General features: G+C 41.1%; 2 protein-coding genes across 3 annotated transcripts in view; both read right to left on the reverse strand.

Moving 5' to 3' along the window:
- Positions 1-10,408, reverse strand: part of LOC136261680 (solute carrier family 12 member 2-like) — a 27,524-nt gene extending 17,116 nt beyond the window's left edge. Inside the window, exons 1-12 of one of the 2 annotated variants that reach the window (XR_010703980.1) lie at positions 10,167-10,408; positions 9,782-10,096; positions 3,023-3,160; positions 2,899-2,974; positions 2,706-2,846; positions 2,561-2,655; positions 2,391-2,513; positions 2,200-2,344; positions 1,996-2,138; positions 1,627-1,951; positions 1,379-1,573; positions 1,223-1,324 (exon numbers count right to left, since the gene is read on the reverse strand). Coding sequence is in view for 1 of the 2 variants with exons in the window: in XM_066055725.1 (XP_065911797.1) it covers positions 1,223-1,324; positions 1,379-1,573; positions 1,627-1,951; positions 1,996-2,138; positions 2,200-2,344; positions 2,391-2,513; positions 2,561-2,655; positions 2,706-2,846; positions 2,899-2,974; positions 3,023-3,160; positions 9,782-10,096; positions 10,167-10,169 (1,801 nt within the window). In the remaining variant the exon portion in view is untranslated. The remainder of the gene's footprint in view (positions 1-1,222; positions 1,325-1,378; positions 1,574-1,626; positions 1,952-1,995; positions 2,139-2,199; positions 2,345-2,390; positions 2,514-2,560; positions 2,656-2,705; positions 2,847-2,898; positions 2,975-3,022; positions 3,161-9,781; positions 10,097-10,166) is intronic. The other variant, XM_066055725.1, reaches the window with a different exon arrangement.
- Positions 10,409-10,556: 148 nt separating this feature from the next.
- LOC136261687 (uncharacterized) lies at positions 10,557-14,511 on the reverse strand. The gene is made up of 9 exons (XM_066055734.1): positions 14,353-14,511; positions 13,366-13,431; positions 12,750-12,863; positions 12,642-12,704; positions 11,809-12,581; positions 11,637-11,747; positions 11,512-11,581; positions 11,324-11,465; positions 10,557-11,270 (listed from the first exon to the last, which is right to left on the reverse strand). The coding sequence occupies exons 1-9, from the start codon at positions 14,413-14,415 to the stop codon at positions 10,735-10,737; spliced, it is 1,938 nt and encodes a 645-aa protein (XP_065911806.1). The 5' UTR covers positions 14,416-14,511; the 3' UTR covers positions 10,557-10,734.
- Positions 14,512-19,898: the final 5,387 nt, after the last annotated feature.

Consider the following 19,898-nt stretch of genomic DNA (forward strand, 5'->3'; position numbering starts at 1 on the left):
TTATGGAGAATGACAAGGCCAAAAAGAGTGCCGCCCTGTTTAGTGAGAGCTTCATGGAAAAGGCTACCAAGTGAATGGAGGAAGAGAAGGCTTTGGAGAAGTTCACCAGTTCACTAAAAGAAGCACCAGCAGCCAAACGGCACAAATAACTGCTTGAACTGCTTCTTGGAGGGTCTGACTGTTGTTGAGGGTACTAACCTCGACTGGAGTTGTGGCTTTGGCTGCACCAGCTGTTGGCACTAGCATTTCCTGCCGCCATACCATGCAGGTGTACCTCTCTCAAAAAATGGCACAAGTCCGTTAGGTCCTGCGTATAACTTTAGAAGACAACTCTTCAAACAATTTAGTGGCTGTATGTGCTTTGAGCATTTTAAGTTTTGTTTGGATCTACATCCCCAGCTTCCTATCATTACCCCCTTTGGGCAAGCTCCTTACTGCCTACAACTGGTATCATTGGGTACTACAAGTGGTTCAGGGATACCAGCTGGAGTTAACATCTACTCGCCATCAGAGGGGTGCATCCTGCCCACTAGTCAACTGTCAACATCAGTCAGTGGTGGAAGAGAAGGTACAGAAGCTGCTAACCAAGAGTGCCATAGCAAAGGTAGAAGCATGTCCAGGGAAGTTTCTTGGCAGGTTGCTCCTGGCAACAAAGAAAGTGCTGAGTAGTGAACTAGAAACACCAAAGAACCTGAAGTTAAACTGAGTGAGTGTAACACTGCCCAAAGCCCTCCCTCGCCTCCAGTTATCTCACTCTTACAGACAGACAAACAGAGACACCAAGTGGGTTCCTAATATGGCAACAAATATTCAAAGCAAGTGGGGTAGATGATGTAACCATATTTGGAAGATACTTTATTTGGAAGTGACTCTTATACACTTGCGACAGATAACCTCACTCATGGGTGAACTAGAAGTCAAAACTGAAGGGACTGAAGGTAAATTGTGAGTAACACTGCCCAGAGTATTCTTACAAGAAATTGCAAACTCAAGTTTCACTTTAATATTTAGAGTATGCGATGCCTTCTTATGGGCAGTCAGGCTGAAGTCTTCTTTATGCATAGCTACCACTAAAAGTTCTGGTGTTAAATGCAGTGAATCTTACTCATGCAACTTCATAAAATAATCTATTGGCTCTAAACATACGTGTCACCTAGCATACTGCTTGTACATCATGTGCTACACTGACTGGTATACATGTATAATGTTACAGTACACTTACCAGGTGATTTGGTGAAAGAAGCAGCAAAACAGGCATAGTTGATCAGTGCATAGGCCATCAGAAAGAAATTTGATATGATAGGGGCAATGGCATTTAGGTCACCTGCAAGAAACCAATCACTCCATCCACTCCAATCACTGCACACTCATCACTTACCTAAGCTAACAATACAGCCAGCAGCAATAACGTATGTTAACAAATAGCCCCTGATTGGCTCTGTTCCTGTTCTGCCTTGTCCCTTAGCAAAGAAGCCAATGTATGGAAATATCTTGTCCTGGCAAACTCGTTGGAAGATCTTGGGTGCACCAATGAGGCTGGCCAGAGCTGAGGAAAGTGTGGCTGAAAATATTCCTACAATTGACAAGAGTGTCAGGGAGAGAAGCTAGGAACTACAGTATTCATACCAGCTGTAATGATGGGTCCTACAAGGCTGATCATCTCCACAACTTGGAAGCTGTTCAGTAAGGCATGTCTCTCACAGTCTCCACCCATTTCTTCCTTGCACATGCCACAGTACTCGGACACCATGTCATTCCTGAGCAGCCTCTCTACACATGATCCATTTGAGCCATTACGCATGGGGAGTGCAGCTATCGTCACATTACATCCACTGGCCAGGGCAACTTCTCGGCTTACTGATGCACCAACCAGCCAGGCCATACCAAGATAAACAGCGCCAGTTATGAAAATTGCTAGCAGAGTTCCTTTGGGAATCGCCACTTGAGGATCCTAGGAATTAAAAGTGATAACATTCCTAAATGATCCCGACTAACCTTGAGGTCTCCTGATATGTTGGCCCCAGCAAGAATACCAGTTGCGGCAGGGAAAAAGATTGAAAAAACGGAAAAAAATGAGCTGAGGTCATTGCTGCCTTCACCTCGAAAACCTGGACCAAAATTGTCAGAGAAAGTTTCACCTACAGCACAGAACATGTTACAGAACATGTTTCATAACAACACTGTATTGTGTTGGTGTACCATTAAATCCTGTGAAGCCCCTAGCAACACGATCTTTGCTGTGGTCAAAACAAACCTCATCATTATCATTGAAGCTGTACACAACAACACCAAGTAAAGCATCTACTATGGCTAGTAGCAAAATAAAAAGAAGTACAATTTGAACCTATCAAAGAGATTATTGACTACATGACCTAGCAAGACATGCCTACCTTAGCCTCCCAGTCCAGCCCCACAAGTGCAATGATCAATAACAGTGTCACGATAATAAACCCGACGACTCGGATTAGATTAACACCACTATCACTACTGTCAAGAAAGGTGCTATCATTGGCCTGCAGAATCATTAGAAAAATGGCAAACACAACTAAAATTGCAGTACCTCTATTAAATCACCAACGGTTTCAGCAAATCCCACAACGTACAATGACACAGCTATAGCATTTGCCAAGGAGAAGATAATCCCAATTGCACCTCCTATAGTAACAATAACAACAACGAAAGCAACAGACAAGACACAATCCTACCAAATTCTGGTCCTAAACTTCTAGAGATGAGGTAATAAGCACCACCACCCTTGACCTCTCCATTAGTACAGATAGCTGACATGGACAGCGTAGTTAAGATGGTGACACAAGCAGAGAGAAGGATCACCACTGATGCTAAGCCTGAACAATATGGCCTTCAGTAAACATCTACCACCACACTTAACACACTCACCAATTCCTGCTTGTCCCACTACCCAACTCAGTCGAATGAACAACATCACGCCCCAAATGTTAAGCATACACCGGACCTACACATGAAACATGTAGTACTATTTTAGGATAGGCGAAACACTCACCAGTACACCCATAATCCAACCAAATTTCTGTGGTGCCTTCTTGGTCTTTGTTTTACCTCTTCGGAACAGTCGACCCCACCAACCCTGAGGTACTGGTGGGACACCATCCTCTACTTCTTCTTCTCTGTCCTCAAGAGGCTAACAATATTATAAATTATAATGGGCTGGTATTAAAGCAGAATAAAATTTTGCTAATCTAAAAGGAATTTTTCATCATTTGAGTAAAGACCACCTCATTCAAAATGAATACCATGAGACTGTATTAAGTCTTGTGAGATTCACTGCATGTAACACTATTACATTGGTAACATCAAACATACAAATTACAGTAGTTTGTACATGTAGCTCTGAATACAATGTTTTTTGGTATTTGGATATTCCCATAAACTTGAGAGGGCTTACCAAGTCAAGTACCTGGTCTTGGGCTTTGTAAAGAGTTTCTCTGTTCCAAAGTAGGGATTTTTCCCTGTCTACTTGATCAATTTATTGACCTGTTCATCCAACTGGGGTAAAGACAATTGATTTTCAGGAAGGCAAAAATGCGTAATTCTATTTTGAAACATAAATGGCCATAACTTCCACATACTTTAGTGAACGGACTTGAAATAAAGTTTAATGGATTTGCCATGTCATGCCTAGTAAAATGATGGTTGGTGTTTGTTGAAAGGACCAACAGTTATGAATGATAAAACATAAGTATCCTGATGGAAGTGGTACTGGAAAAAGTTGAGCTTCATGGTCAACAGAAAGAAATCCTACCTACAGCCTACCCAGACAATACAATTCCTGGGCTTCATAGTGGATTCACAGTAGATGTTAATCAACAACAAGGCATTACAACATGCAGGAGGACACAGCAGGATCACTCTGCCAGCTAGCCAGGCTAATAGGCAAATTGACAGCAACCATGCCAGCTACATACCTGGCCCCACTGTGGTACCGGGGTTGCAGCGCCTGAAGAATCAGGAGCTACAGGTGTCTCAGTCGTTTGGGACAACAGTAGTTATAAACCAAGAGCCATCCCTCAAGCTGGATTGGTGGTCTACCAGAACAAATTTATTGACTGGGGAAGAAGATCCAGCCTCAGGAGCCCAATATAGTCATAGAAATGGATGCCTCGATGCTGGGGTGAGGACAGGCAGTTTCTGGTCAACAGACAGAGAAAAAGGGCCACATAAACTACCTGGAACTCCTTGCAGCCGCCTTCACGATGAAGTCATTTACCAAAGACAGAAAAAGTGCTCACATTCTGCTGAAGATGGACAACAGGACTGCCGTCTTCTATGTGAATCAGATGAGAGGAACTCACTCCCCACTGTTGAGCAACCTGGCAATTCACCTTTGGCAATAGCGCCTGGAAAGGAACTTACCTCTATCAGCGGAGCACCTACCAAGAATGGACAACTACAGTATATGGCTGATGAGGAATCTAGGACCATCCAATCCACAGTAGAATGGAAACTGCACCAACAAGCTTATCATGCAAGCCTTTGGTATGTGCAACGTGGACCTTTTTGCAACATGTCTCGACACTCAGCTGGAGAAATTTGTGAGCTGGCAACCAGACCCAGAAGTGATAGGGTCAGATCCACTACAACTGACCTGGACCAACCAGAAGGGGTATGCTTTTCCCCTGATCTGGAAATGTCTCAAGTAAGTGAAGGAGGACAAAGCATCGCTGGTACTGATAGCATCAGTGTGGAGATCCCAGCCATGGTATCCAGCACTGCTGAAGCTATTAAAAGACTTTCCCTAGTTCTTCCGCAGACCCACTACTTCTGACAAACCCATTCGCCCACTGATGATGGAAGGACAACTCCGTTTAGTTGCCTGGAAGCTATCAGGAATAGACAGATTGCAGAAGGAATTTCAGAAGAAGCTTCCAGCTGTTGGCTGCCAGATGGAGTAAAGGTACAAATGATATCTACCAGAGTGCTTGGAAGCGATGGGACGGCTGGTGCACTGAACAGGAGGTGGATCCCTTTTCGTGCACTGTGAAATGTTTCACAGGCTTGTTTCTGAAATACAGAACAATAAACACCATTAGGTCAGTTGAATCAACGACTCATGATCACATTGAAGGAGTCTCGATCTAGGCAAACACCTATTACTCAAGACTCTTTAAAGGAATCCACAATCTGTGTCCACCTCAGCCAAGATGTGTCCACATGGAATGTAAATTAAAAGAATGCTCTAGTCCGCTATATCAGGAGATCACATGAGCCCAATCCTGCTTTTTTTTTTTTTTTTTTTTTTTTTTTGCTGCACGTGGCAAAGTAGCTTGATTTTTCAATGGCAACAGAACAGCCAGAGAACGAAGTTCCCAATACATTTATTAGTTACAGAAGAAACTTGATGAGTTTTTGGCAAATCTGTCAGTGAGGACGTCCAGAAGTTATCACAGTTCACTTCACAGAATGCCGGGACCCTTGAAGGAGTGGTTCCCTACTCTACCCTTAGTGGGTAGTGGATGGCCAGTATTTCTTGTGCCTTTCCCCTTCGCACCTGCTCCAGGCTTCCCGCCATTTTGGAATTGACATGCTGATGTCATGGAGAACTTAATAACACCCCTTCTTGTTAACAGCGTGGGAACAGCTAACTCTGGGAATGATACCTAATTATGGGCCCTTCTGGTCCCTGAGCACTGAAGACTTGAGGGATGAAGACATTATCGACTCATTGAGTGAGGCAGAGGCCCTGGAACTGGTAGAATATGATCTGACAGTGGAATGCGAAATAGATTGGGTACCACTACCGCTGATTTGGCCTCCTTGGAGAAACATTTTGGTGAAAGTTTGTTACAAGTAGAACATGAGCACATCATGAAGGACTTTCCAAGCCTCAATAACAAGTTCCAACACCGGATGAATAAGTGAGGGACCACCTGAAAAAGACCCCCATTTTTGGGACAAGAAGACGCTCTACAAGTTGCAGGGTCAAGTTCTAGACTAAACAGGTCCCCTAACTTGCCTGTGGGCAGACTTGCTAGATACGTTGGCCAAGATTAGGAGGGAAATGTTCTCCTTCAAATTCAAAGAGTGCTGTTTGGTAGCAAACCTATCCAACTCAAGAGCGAAGACAAATTGCTTGGTCCCAGCTGAACCCAGTGATTAAGAATGTACCTATGAAGGAGGACAAGGGGAAGAAGAGTGCTACTCTGTTTGGTGAGAGCTTTATGGAGAAGGCTACCAAGGAGGAGTAGGCTTTCACTAAGTTTACCAGCACGCAGTAGGAAGCACCAGTAGCCAAGCGACGTAAATATACCCATGGACTTGTACCATGGCACACCTGTACAGTCCAGTAGCAGGAAACACCAGCACCAACAGCTGTACAACCAAAGCTTCAATCGAAGCTACAACAGAGGTCAGAACCACCACAAGCACACCCAACAGCAAGACCCCCCAAGTCAAGCAGTGACCTTGGAGGACATATCTTCAGACTGTCTAGTAGTAAACATGTGTGTGGAACATTTTAACTGTATCCCCACCTCCCATTATTACCTTGGCCATGCTTCCTTACTGTTAAGACAGATCATTGGGTGCTACAAGTGGTGCAAGGGTACCAGCTGGAGTTAACATCTATCCTCCATAACAGAGGTGCTCCCTTCCCACTAATCAACCACCAACACCAATCAGCAGTGGAAGAGGAGGTGCAGAAGCTCCTAACCAAGGGAGCCATAGTGAAGGTCCAGGAAAGGTTCTCAACAGGCAACCAAGAAAGATGGATCCTTCTCCCAGTGGAGAACTTGAAGACACCGAATCAGTTCACTGTGAAGGCTCATTTCAGGATCAACATGCTGAAGGACCTGTTGTTGAAAGACAACTGGCTGGCCTCCACCATAGATTTAAAAAAAAGGATGCCTACCTTTCAGTAGCAGTATAGTTGGAACAGGAAGTGCAACTCCGCTTTGTCTGGCCGGGGCAGATATTCGAATTCCCATTTGGGTTGAGCACTATTCACCAAAGCTACTGAAGCCAATGGTGGACTTTCTGAGATGGCAAGGAATTCATCTGGTGATATTCCTGTATGACATGCTAGTCCTCGCCCAGTTGAAGGAAAACCTAGTGGACCAGATGAGTCAGACAGTTCAGCTGTTCAACCTGTTAGGCTTCACAATTAACCACAAGAAGTCCCAGATCATGGCCAGATGAACCAAAAACACCAAATACAATTTCTGGGATTCCTGATAGATTCCTAAAATTTGATGATCCAGGAAGACAGATCAGACATGCAGAACCATCAAACAATGGGGGAGTCAATCTGTTCAAGAGCCAACCAGACTCACTGGGAGAATGACAGCCATGACCCCAGCTATCTTCTAGGCTCCACTGAGGTATCGGAACTTGCAGAGACTGGACTCTGCGCAGGTCTCTATCCCATGTTGAGACTATAGTCAACATCAGGATGCCCTAGACTGCAGCTGGTGGACAGCATCACACATCAATGTCATCCCAGAACAAAAGGAGTATTTTATCTTGGGGACCACATTTAACAGTGGAATCTGATTCTTCTCTACTGGAGTGGGGTGCAATGTGCGAAATGTCTACATGGGGGGACTTTGGTGCCTCATGGAGAGGTTGTCCCACATCAACTGTCTCGAATTGACAGCCACTATGTTCTCCCAGAGCAAGGACACTTCCCATGTCCATCGGAAGTTGGACAACCAGATTCCAGTGTCATACATAAATCACTTGGGAGGGACCCATTCCTCTCAACTGAACAGCGTAGCTACCCAGCTGTGGTCATCTGGTGCCTGGAGAGAGGAATAACCTTATCGGCAGAACACTTGCCAGGTGTAGACAATTGCGTGGCAGACTCAAATCCAGAATAATGCAATCTTCGGTAGAATGGCAGCTTTGCAGGGACATCTTCCTGAGCCTGATGAGAGAGGTTTACCAGTGTAACGTGGATCTGTTTGCCATCTGGTTGAACCATCAACTAGTTCAGTTTGTCAGTTGGAGACCCAACCCCTTTGCCTTGGGCACAAATGCTCTACAGATGCCATGGACTGGTTGGAAGGGCTACGCCTTTCCACCATTTGTCCTGATCAGCAAGGTGCTCAGGAAGGTCCAAGAGGAGGGTTCCCAGCCATGATGATATCCAACATTTCTATCAATGTTAGTGGACTACCCAATACAGTTGCTAACTCACAACAACCTGCTTTGGCCAACAACATCCATTAGTGTTGGCAGGCCAATTTTGGTTAGCCGCATGGACACTATTCAGCGAGGATACTTGGCAGAAGACATTTCAGGAGAGGGTGCGGACTTGCCGCTGCTGTACTCGAAGTTCCGTGAAATGAGTGAACCTTGAAGACTGTTGTATCAATTTCAGCCTCCTTCATGGCGTCCTTTATCTAGTGTGTAACCTCTGAGAGGTTATTGGCTTGTGGGGCTTGACGTAAGAGAAGAACAATGATCTGCTTCACCAGAACAAAACTGACTGGGTTTATCCTCATAGAATCTTAAGCACTCAACAGTTTCTTGTCCCAAGGAAAAGCCTCAAATGCCACCTTCCTGGAAGTGCTCCCAACAGTCCTCTTCTTCTCCAGTGACAGCAACTCAAAGTATATGTTAGGTCTAACCCTTGGAGTTCTGACACTCTGTTAGCAGGGTGAAAAGGTTCTGATGACTGACATACTCCAGACTTCAGATTGAAGAGGGGATTCCACCTTTAAGAGGTTTTCCCACTTCAAACAATGGCTATGCCCAGGTAATGCCCCAGCAGAAACAGAGGAGAGGTCTTTATAATATGAATACTGCTGGCCTGTGGACTGAGGGAACAACCTCTATTTATGGGGTCAGCCCAAAATTTCAAAATTATTTTTTTGTGTTGCCATCTTTGCTTGCATAATGCTTGGTGGTGGTATTTTGTTTACGTACACTGAGCCATAGGGTCATGTTTAACAGGTGTAGTGATAAGGTTGTCTGCATGCTCGGGTAATGTTTTTCTCTGATATGTAGAACATGTAAATAATGATAGAATTCAGCATAAAGAGTTCGCTGCTGGTTTTTCTCAGCTTTGAACTCAAGCTATCACTTTGAGGCGTGGAAGCTTCAAAAATGGGTGAACCAAGATCCTGAAGGTTATGAATGCCTTTCACAATGGGCTGTATGGGCACAAAACAACCGAACATGACATATCTGGCTTTGTAGGCTACCAGAAAAACAAATTCCTTTGAGGAGAAAGGGGGCATGTCTCATACTTATGTGAACAAACAGCCTGAGGTTTTCTCTAAACAATTCACATGAGAAAACATGATAAAGACACATTAAAAACAGCAGTACATGGCAACATAATTACCGAATTACAAAATAATTCATGAATTACAAAACATGCTAAATTACAGAACTTACAAATCTAATATAGCACAAGTGCTGAAAGTCTGTAGGACACTTGGTCCTACAGCCTGTTTAGAAATGGAATACTATTAACTGCATGGGCACCTGGTTTTTAGAAGTAGCATAATATCAACTTGTTTACAATTCATGTGAATATAGTGCTCATATTTGTAATAAGGTAGCTCTATGGTTACAGCTACCCTCTTGCATGTGTATGTTTTATTGCATACAACTTGTATGATTTGAGTCTACTATTACTGCATGCTGTGAATCTCATGGAATACAATTGATTGATTTAATGAGGACCCGAAATGCCAGCGTTATGTTCTTAGGCACACCAATTGTGCAAAACAAGAGACAACTATAGCTAAAAGAGCTAAACAATACACTACACACACACACACACACAATAGCTAACCTCCTCGGCCCCTGGTGCTAACTGCATGAAGTGTCCCTCATGTAGGTCAACCAAGCTGGGTCGTACTCTCCCATGTGAGCTCTCGTTGCCACGGTAATAAGCCGTCATAGGAACGGCATCTGCAGTCAGCACTCTGTCATCATTCTCGTCACGTGGGGGCCATATCACATCCGGGGAAAGTGGCTCAACATTTTCGTCCACACTTTCTATCTGAAACCTGATCCGTGGTGTAGTATCTGGTTCCTGCTGCTCCGCTCTAGTACCAGATGTGAAAACAACCAGACCTTGCTGAGTACTATCATCTATTCTTGCCGACTACAGTACCAAGCACCAAGTAACGTTAACCACGTATTTTACCGTTGCAGTAAAGTTAAGAGTAACATACCATAATGCCTCTTCCAGGATTCACGACTCAAACCCGCCTGTCTGACTCGAGTTTACGAGGATGGTTTGGTTCCCACAATCGAATCTTTTACCGTACACACGTGATGCGACTGTTTACTTTGCTGCTCTCAAATCAGCATCGTCTATTAACTTTATTTACTAAGCAGAAGGTAAGCTAGCAACTTTTCTACTAGACTAGTAATGATACATTTTACAGGAGCCATGCTCGTTGTGCGAAAAGGCTAAACTAGTTTTACGTGAAGTGCAACGAGAAATTCCGGTATGTCATAAAACAATTAGTCAGGCATCTGCATTGAATTAATGAATTTTTATAGTTCACGCTGGAAGTGGTTGCAATAGATGCACCAGGAAACGAAGAATGGTTTGAACGTTATCAATATGACATACCAGTCATCCACATTGATGGGAAATACATGATGAAACACACTGTACAGAAAAACAAATTAAGACACTCACTTCAATCAAAATAATATAAAAGTACAAGTATAAAGTAGTACACAAGATTGTGGAGAGAGAAAAGTTAATGTACATATAAAAAAAATAATTGATTAATTTGAAGGCTCCACAGGTTCATACAGTTCATCTGTCACGATATCTTCTTGAAGTTTCAAGTACGATGGATCATCATCTTGGATATTGTGCAATTGTTGAACAGCTACATTCATATATTTCTCTCCTCCATCCACTCGAGGGGTGGCTAGTGGTCTTTTGCTTACAACTGATGGATCTGGAGTGGTGAGATTCAAGTACAGTTCATCGCCGTCAACATTTGTTGAAGATATATCGCCAGTGTTTTGGTAGATGTCGTCTCTCGCTGGGGTGTTGAGGTAGATTTCTTCACGTTCACTGTTCTCATAAACACCATCATCATCTAAGTAACCCACTTGCTCAGGGATAACTGCTGGTTTCGTGCTTCTATGTCTGGGGCTGACCAGTGATGTACTATTACTCCTATCACTTCTGCTGCTCCGGCCACTCAATCGCTCTTCAGTCGACCGCCGTAAAGATGGAGATTTTTCTTTCTTCTTTTTTAACTGGCTAGCTTCCAGCTCCTTTGCAACCTGATTCACTAGTAACTTGACATCTAAAAACACGTATTAATGGTTTCAACACTCCACAAACAGTTCCTTTACTTACCAGGGGGATTCCATGGCTTGTCATAATCTTCATGGCCTTCTTTCTTAGCATCAATTGATCCACCATACGGAGTGATTTTACCACCACAATATTGAATATAATTGGAAATAACATCATATATTGAGGTGCCAGTTACATTTTCCTAAAATGGCACATTAGTGTAACATGACCAACACATAACTACTTACCAGTCCTTTGAACACCAGTAGTCCATCGTCTCTCTGTTGAACCAGGTGATGGTAGATCTTATCCGCTCTCCTGCAAAAGAAAAGCAAGTAAGATGTGCACATGCTACCATTGTATCTTTTATTACTTGATGGTGATGACCTGCTTTTTGCCGTCAATACGATAAACAAATGTTCCCTCTTTTTCTGCCTTGAGCATATTTTCCACAACAACTCTATTAACCCCTTCAATGCACCACCTATGTACACATAGGGAGAACATGGTCTCAACACTGTCATGCTATTATTATGCCTACACACTTGAAATGTAAATGAGATTTGCCATGTTGGACGGTGCCTCCACCACTGTGATTAGGAGTAGAGTCATTAGAACTGGGACATCCCTCATCTATGACTCCTCTATCACTGCTTCTACTCCTGCAGCCAAACTCTCCATCGCCACTGGATGGGGCACTACGAGATGTGTTTATGGAGTGATGTGAGCCATGGATGGCATGCCGCACTGTGCCATCACCACTGAAATGGTGTGGGACGCCATGGCGTATTGTACCATCACCACTTGCAATCCCACTGTCACGTTTTTCAAGGATGTGTGGTTTTTGCTCCTGCCTCCATTTAGATGGTCCATCACCGACATGTTTCTGTAGGTCACCTAGAGACACAGGTAGCCGTATTCCTTTTACAGGCCCTGGCATAGAAGCACCCGAGTCCACTTGATCTGCAGGTCTACCCGGTGGTAATGGTGGGGGTGTGTCTTCTCTTTCTGGCGGCAAAGGTGGGGAAAACTCCTCTCTCCCTGGTGGCAATGGTGGAGGAATATCTGGTCGACCAGGTGGCAAAGGAGGTGGTACATCATTTCTTCCTTGTGATAAATGTTTCTGATGATGATAATTATCTGCTCCTCTTCTTGATGTGGCTTCACTCATTTTCACAGGCAATGTGTCATAACTAGACCTAGGTACAACTTCCCTGGGGTCTCTATAGCCTGACAAAGTACTGCTCTGCACATTTCCATAACTGGATGGTGTCTTTGATTGCTGATGAATTACTACTTTGTCATACACACCAATATCCTGCCAGAAGATGTGACCATTCACACTCCCTGTACCATCAAATCACAACAAACTCCTTACCACTTGCTGATCAGCTATCTTGAAGTACTCCAGCCAGTGTTTGCGTTGGGACATCACGTTAACCTAAAACAGCGAACATCAATAGAACACACGCACGCACGCACACACCTTAAAGTGATGTCTTCCAGTCATCCCATCCATGTAAAACTCAAAAATCTTTTTCTTTTCATTTGACTTGCCTTCTCCATACTTGCCTTCTTGTATGTAAACTGAGGTTGGTTCCTATAATGTAGTAAATAACTCCTAATAAGGACATTTAGTGGTACACATTTCAGTTCCTAATGAACATTATGTGATTATCTATTAAATTACAACCAGACATGGTGGCAATGCTTTACAAACTGCTGTGGTTTTGAGTGTCAAGTGGTGCAATAGAAAGCCATTAAAACGGCTCTACAATGGCACAGCATAAACAGCAATAAACAAAAACCTTGTCAGAAAAAAAAGCATTTAAAAAATTCCATACATATATATATATCTAGATCAGTATAGTATACTAGACACATGCATACGTTGGTGTGCACTTTTTTGCTCAACAAAATATATTTATATTTATAACACACAAATGAGACACACATTACAAATCAATTCCATGCAACTTCAAAGGTTACAAGATAACCGCAACCAATGAGCTGGATTTGTCATATAGATAAGGTCATTAACAAGACATACCTTGCATGCAGACACATCACATGAGGTAACAGACAACAATATCGTCACTTACACCAACAGCAATACTTTCTTTGAGCAACAACTGCTTGGGACGTAGTTGAGCAAAACAAGATTTATACTGAAAAAAAAAAAATCAAGGATACACAATAATAAAATACCGACTACAAAACAAAAGCCATACTAAACAGCTACGCGAAAAAAAGAACCCAAAATATTCCCTAAATTATATTCATGTTGTGCATAATAATAGAAGACACATGTCAATTAAACATGTCTACCAGTAGACATTCACACAACATACTACAATGTCTGCCCACAACAAACATAGGCACCAAAATATAATCATCAATATGACCTTTATGCAACATAGTCAGAATTTAAGTTGAGCTCAAAGCCTTTACTGTACTGTCTCATCATGTCCATGCTAAAATACTAGTTTAGCTACTTTAAATTTTCAAAATGGAGGTTAATAATATTCCTTAGTCAAATACACCATTGTATACAACATGGCTTATAAATTTCTCGCAGTTAAGAAATACCATTGTATTTTCTCCAGACAACTTTCATTCTGGTTGTCAATAAGTGCTAACCAGCTGTGTATAAAATTACAGCAAGCCTTGTTTTCCAAATTTTAGCCATACCAGCGATGCATCTACCATCAGATCAGTGTACTTTGTGTAATATTTGCAAGTGACTTACATTAATTACAAGAACAGTAATTCTCTGCATTAGGGTGGGGGATAAGTAAATCAAGATGGTTATAACACAACATGTATACCACTGACAACACGATTCCCAACGTATACGCTCTGAGATTCTCCTCGCATTCGCTGACGGCACAATATGGCTGCCAGACTTTATGGCGGAGACAACAAAGGCCATTATAAGCAGAAAGCTACTTTCCCCTCAGCTAAATGCTGCAATTGTTGTAATAGTACACTTTGATATAGAAGGATAAACACAAGCAAGATTCCCGTGTGTGCATGTAAAAAAAAATTCTGTGCTTTCAATTTCAATAATTCCTATCACTTCAACTTACATGCTTATCTTTTGGTCCTTTGTAATCCACGTATCCTTCATATAAAGAGGCTGACACAGCCATTCTAAACTGCTGTTAAACTACGGCTAAAATTACAGTTAGAACAAAGTACAAAATGACGACTTCCGCTTAAACGACCACCATATTTAAACAAATAGTCACGTGACTTAAACGCCTACTTAAATGGCATGAATTTTATAAAAATTCCTTTCTAGTGTTCCTGCAATTAGCTTATAAAGAGTCTACTGAGTAACTATTAACTGATTAGCCCCATTCTCGTGGTGGGCCTGACCTCTGATTTAATAGCCGCTATGATCATGGTTTAGAGGTTGCTTGTAGTAGCAAGCCTCAACAGGAACCCGGTTGTGAAAAGTGGTGAAAGTGGAGAAAATAACAGCTATGTAGCTACACAATATAATATATTGTATGTGCATGCTAAGTGGCAACTCTTGATGTAAACTGACCGGCCTCGTGCAGACTGGCACGCACCCTGTATTATACCATCATCAGTAGTACCAATTTGGTAATAGACGGCCAACTTATAACACTAGGACTACACCATATTTTGCCAAACCGGTCAGATGTCATTAATACGCAAAGATTATTTTGGTACAAAGGTACACATTTGTGGAGTTCCTTGCCAGCCAACACTTAAGGACTTTATTTTTATAGACACTTTCAAGACTATGCAAAAAGCCATTTCTTGTCATCTACATAATTAAGTGTTTTTGTGCGTGTGTGTGTGTGTGTTTGTGTGTGTGTGTGTGTGTGTGTGTGTGTGTGTGTGTGTGTGTGTGTGTGTGTGTGTGTGTGTGTGTTTGTAATGTTTGTTATTTTCTTACTTTGTGTCTATGCATGGTTATCATGCATTGTATGTTTATTGTTATTGTTGTTAGTTTTGTTGCTTCTTGTATCACTCCAACAAGGAGGAATGGCATTGCATGTGCCAATTGATCAAATCAAATTTATCCCGATTGTGATTTTATGATAGTCATGGAGTGAATTGCTCTTATGCCATCATAGTGACAAGTAGTCTCTCGTTTCTATATCACGGTAATTCCCCTCATGGGTTGTGGTACACATTGCTACAAGATAGTTAATGCATGATACACTTTATGCCCATATTTGGAATTACTTGAAAATGGTTATAGACCAATGTTTATGTTGGTACCATATAAGTACTGCATGATGTGACCAGTAGTTTCCCATGATTCTGGCATAACATAATCATAGCAAACTATTTGATCATGGTTCTTTCAATTCTTTGAAGTGCTATAGTCTGTATGTTACCACCTAGAACCCAAACATATACAACACCTAGCTATACAGAATGCATGCATGTTGGTAATATGGTTGGGAAAACTGGACTCAGCTTGATGTGATAGTAATTTTATTTCAACACTAGTCAACCATTTGGCTAAAAGTCACTTCCATCCAATCTCAGTTTTCTTTTATACATTGCTGCATTAAATTTTTTCTTGGAGGGTGGGAGGGAATATGCCTCCAGACTAGAGGTGAAATGGATAGCAATTTTACTATCTGGGTATCCAGAACCAAATCTTTCCAGATATCCTACGGAGAGTGACATCATTAATAACATGACACATTTTGTCATGAACCGGCCTAGATCAGAAGCAAACATAGTATTCATACAACAACTTGTGGTATACAGTGGAACCTCTCTATTACGGACATTTTGGGACCCAGAATTTTTGGTCAATTTTTGCTGTAATATAGAGGTTTTCCTCTTTCAGAGGTAAAAAATGTATTAACCAGACCTGTTGGGACCAAAATTTTTGTCCTTATTATGGAGGTTTTTTCTACTGTGTCCTTAATTCGGGGAGTTTGTTAAGAGAGGTTCCACTGTAATGATTAGTGTAAAGGTTTTGTATCACAGAAAATCATCATGAAATTGCTTTAAATTATTAGCAACAAGCTATCCTGATTGCTTCAAATTATTATCTGGATATTGTACTATCCAGATATCTGGATAATACGGATATCTATTTCAGCCCTACCCCAGACCCACGTCTCGCCAGCCAGCCTGTATTTTTGCCTTTTGTCCGGCATTTGATCAGGTGTTTTTTCCTGACCAAATGACAAAATAAAACTGGCTGGCGAGACTACCCAGACCTCTTTAGCTAGTATGAGTATGCTTTGTGCACTGGTAAGAATTCCTCAAATACCCCAAACAAACTGGATAAAAGCATTAACCTTGCTACACATCCCTTTTACCCCTTTTCCTTTCCCTGGTACTTTACTTCATGCCCCCTCTTGATAAATAAACATTACTATAGAATCATGTAGGTCCCATGCATATATATGTGCTACACGAGTGTTAATTATAATGTAAACTTATGAGTCATAAATAGAACCTGTGTCTGAGTCCCAACTATCAAGGCACTTTTAGTCAAATGACTGACTATGAATCAAGGATATTGTAGTACTTTCAAGAGCATAAATCCTTCCAGAGGGAGCAAGCAAACAGTTTTCCAGGGGGGGCAAATTCATATAGCTATATATGTCACGGTGGGAAGTCTGTGACTGCATGTATGGTGGATGGTGGACTGGAATGGAACAGTAATTTCATCCTGTGATCATCTCTTTATAAGACCATGCACCTCCTAACAAAGACTGCTTATCTTTAGAGTGCTAACTGGTATGATAGGATGGTGACGATGGTCCTATTGATCTAATTGTGCCTAGAAAAGTCAGTCATATCTGGATAATATGATACAGCTTGGCTGTACAAAAAAGGCATGCCTGTGAGCTGATATCTGGTGTGTATGGTAGGCCATTTGTTTCAAAATAATTATTTGATATGTTCAATGAATTACACTATCTTTGTTAATACAGCTAACTATATTTTATCTGACTTGGTCCATTATCATTGACTCATGCAGTCTTGTTGCATTCCTAATTAATTTCTTCATTCAGATATAATGGCTAATAATTTGACTACCTTTTTTTCTCCTCTATTCTCTTTTTACTGAAAAAAAGCAGCCACATTACTAGCCAATTAGAGTTAAAAGGACTTTTAATTAGGAATGCAGCACTATACACGAGTAAATGATAAGAACCAATGATAAAATACAGTTAGTTGCCAGAATTCAATTATTAGCACTAGCCACACCAGCTAGATATTATCTTCTATAGTCACCAGTTACTTCATGGGCATGTCATATTTGTATAAGGGTCATTCCATGTCAAATCACCGAGAAATTGTAGGGTCACCTCTCGGATTTTGACGAAACTTGGTGTATTTGTAGTACCTATGGTGCTCATCACCCATATCAATTTTTAGCCTCATACACCACATAGTTTCTGATTTATGACCACAAATATTTTGAATATTTCATGAAAAATTGGTCCATTTTGGGTTACAAAATCAACTGTAGCTCACCACTGTGTTAATATTTTAAAATAAAATTTTCAGCAATTAAAGACTGTTAACTTATAGTTTAAGTAATCCATAAACTATGGGATACCAATTTAATCAAGGTTCAAAAAGGCTCTATTAAAAACTTTAATCCTTATTATTTCAGAAAGTGCTGCTTCAAATTCTTTGAATTTTTTTAATTAGGTTATGGTCTATCGTTGGTAAAATTTTTGTGGTGGGGCCACAATGGGTTCAAGAGATATAATTAAATTTGTTGTGGTATGTAGTGGAATTTTGTAGTCTATTATTGCTATATGGGAGTGTATACCTCTAATAACCACTGCTGATAAGACCATGCCAACTTTTTCTTACACAATGAAGGTGTCCAAGTACAGTGCAACCTGTATTAGTGACCACCTGCATTGAAAGACCACCTTTGTGCTGCAATTTATTTAGTTGGATTTACTGTATGGGTAATTCCATATCAGTTCACCAAAGTTTTGCACATGACCCCCTCAGAATTGGACAAAATTGGTGTGTGGGTATCGCAAGTGGTCATATGTATCCCTTCATCCATTTGCATGTATGGCTTCCCAGAAATGGCTTATTTAGTATTCTATTTTTGCTGTACTTGTGATCATTCAAGGCATCAGAACTTAGGTGTTTTTAAAATGAATTGCACCACTGTAAAGCTCAAAGAAAAAGCTTTCGTTTGTATATTTAACAGCCTAATTTGATGAAGTTGATAATTAACCACGTCTCCTAATCACCTTTGCTCTACCAAAAAGTGCTGATTAGAAATTTTTGTGGATGCTTGTCAGACATTCACCTATTAGTTGCAAAAGTTTCAGTGTGGGGTCTCTGTGGAATTATGAGATAGGTAGCTAGCAGTGTTTGTGGTATTATAGTAGATATCCCATGCAGTATTGCACACCTTGTAGCCCATTCTGTTGATTTAGGTTTGCAGACACACAAGACTCTTTGCAAGTTAAATGTATGCATATATAAACAGGCTGTGACAAAGGAATCCCGGTAATACAAGTTTGTTACCGTGGTGATACAGTGTGATGCTGTTTGGTAGCAAAAGTCATTTCTTTTTTGTCAGAGTACACACAACTACTTCTTGTCCTTGGGTCTACAAGAGTTATAATGTTGTCATCCATTGGTATAGTGTGGATATGCTGGGGCTCTGGGTACTTGAACGTGTTTGATGGACCATATGGATACAGAAATGTCAGCTTCACTTCCTTATAGTGCCACTGCAAACTTCAAGCACACAAGCTAACCACTGATTCTCTTCATGTCAACAAGTGACAAATCCAGCAATCGAATCTGGTGAAGCTTCATTCTTTGCTAGAGCATCTCTCTCTTTCCTGAAAACATCAGATTATGAGTAAAATTCTATTTCCACTCTGCTATCTGAGATTGGCACAAGAGTGCAGTTTTCTGGTACCATGGATTGTATGTGAGAGTTGAAAGCAACATCCCTGTTGTCTGAATGATCTTCATTGTTACAATACCCAAAATAAGCAGCAGGTATGTTGCTTCATGCTCAATTGAACAACTGACACGGTGTCATTAGCTGGTCATTGTATTGCCTTTGCAAGCTATATAAGCTGGCTGCATTTGAAAACTATACAACTAAATAAATTTCAACACAAAGGTGGTCTTTCAATACAGGTGGTCACTAATACAGGTTGCACTGTACTTGGACACCTTCATTGTATAAGACAAAGTTGGCATGGTCTTATCAGTAGTGGCTATTAGAGGTGTACACTCCCATATGACAATAATAGACTACAAAATTCCACTACATACCACAACAAATTTAATTATATCTCTTGAACCAATTGTGGCCCCACCACAAAAATTTTACCAACAATAGACCATAACCTAATTATTATTTACTAAAACATTCAAAGAATTTGAAGCAGCACTTTTTGAAATATTAAGGATTAAAGTTTTTAATAGAGCCTTTTTGAACCTTAATTAAATTGATATCCCATAGTTTATGGATTATTTGAAAGATCAATTAACAGTCTTTAATTGCTGAAATTTGTATTTTAAAATATTAACACAGTGCTGAGCTACAGTTGATTTTGTAACTCAAGACAGACCAATTTTTCATGAAATATTCAAAATATTTGTGGTCATAAATCAGAAACTA

The sequence above is a fragment of the Dysidea avara genome, chromosome 7, assembly GCF_963678975.1.
Source record: "Dysidea avara chromosome 7, odDysAvar1.4, whole genome shotgun sequence".
NCBI lineage: Eukaryota > Metazoa > Porifera > Demospongiae > Dictyoceratida > Dysideidae > Dysidea > Dysidea avara.

Excerpts from the sequence above, each read along its gene's own strand:
- LOC136261687 (XM_066055734.1), bottom strand. The coding sequence starts at position 14,415 with ATGGCTGTGTCAGCCTCTTTATATGAAGGATACGTGGATTACAAAGGA. Across the intron at positions 12,582-12,641 it reads AGATAGCTGATCAGCAAGTG|GATATTGGTGTGTATGACAA; the intron begins GTAAGGAGTTTG and ends ATCTTCTGGCAG. Across the intron at positions 11,748-11,808 it reads AAATCTCATTTACATTTCAA|GTGGTGCATTGAAGGGGTTA; the intron begins GTGTGTAGGCAT and ends ATGTGTACATAG.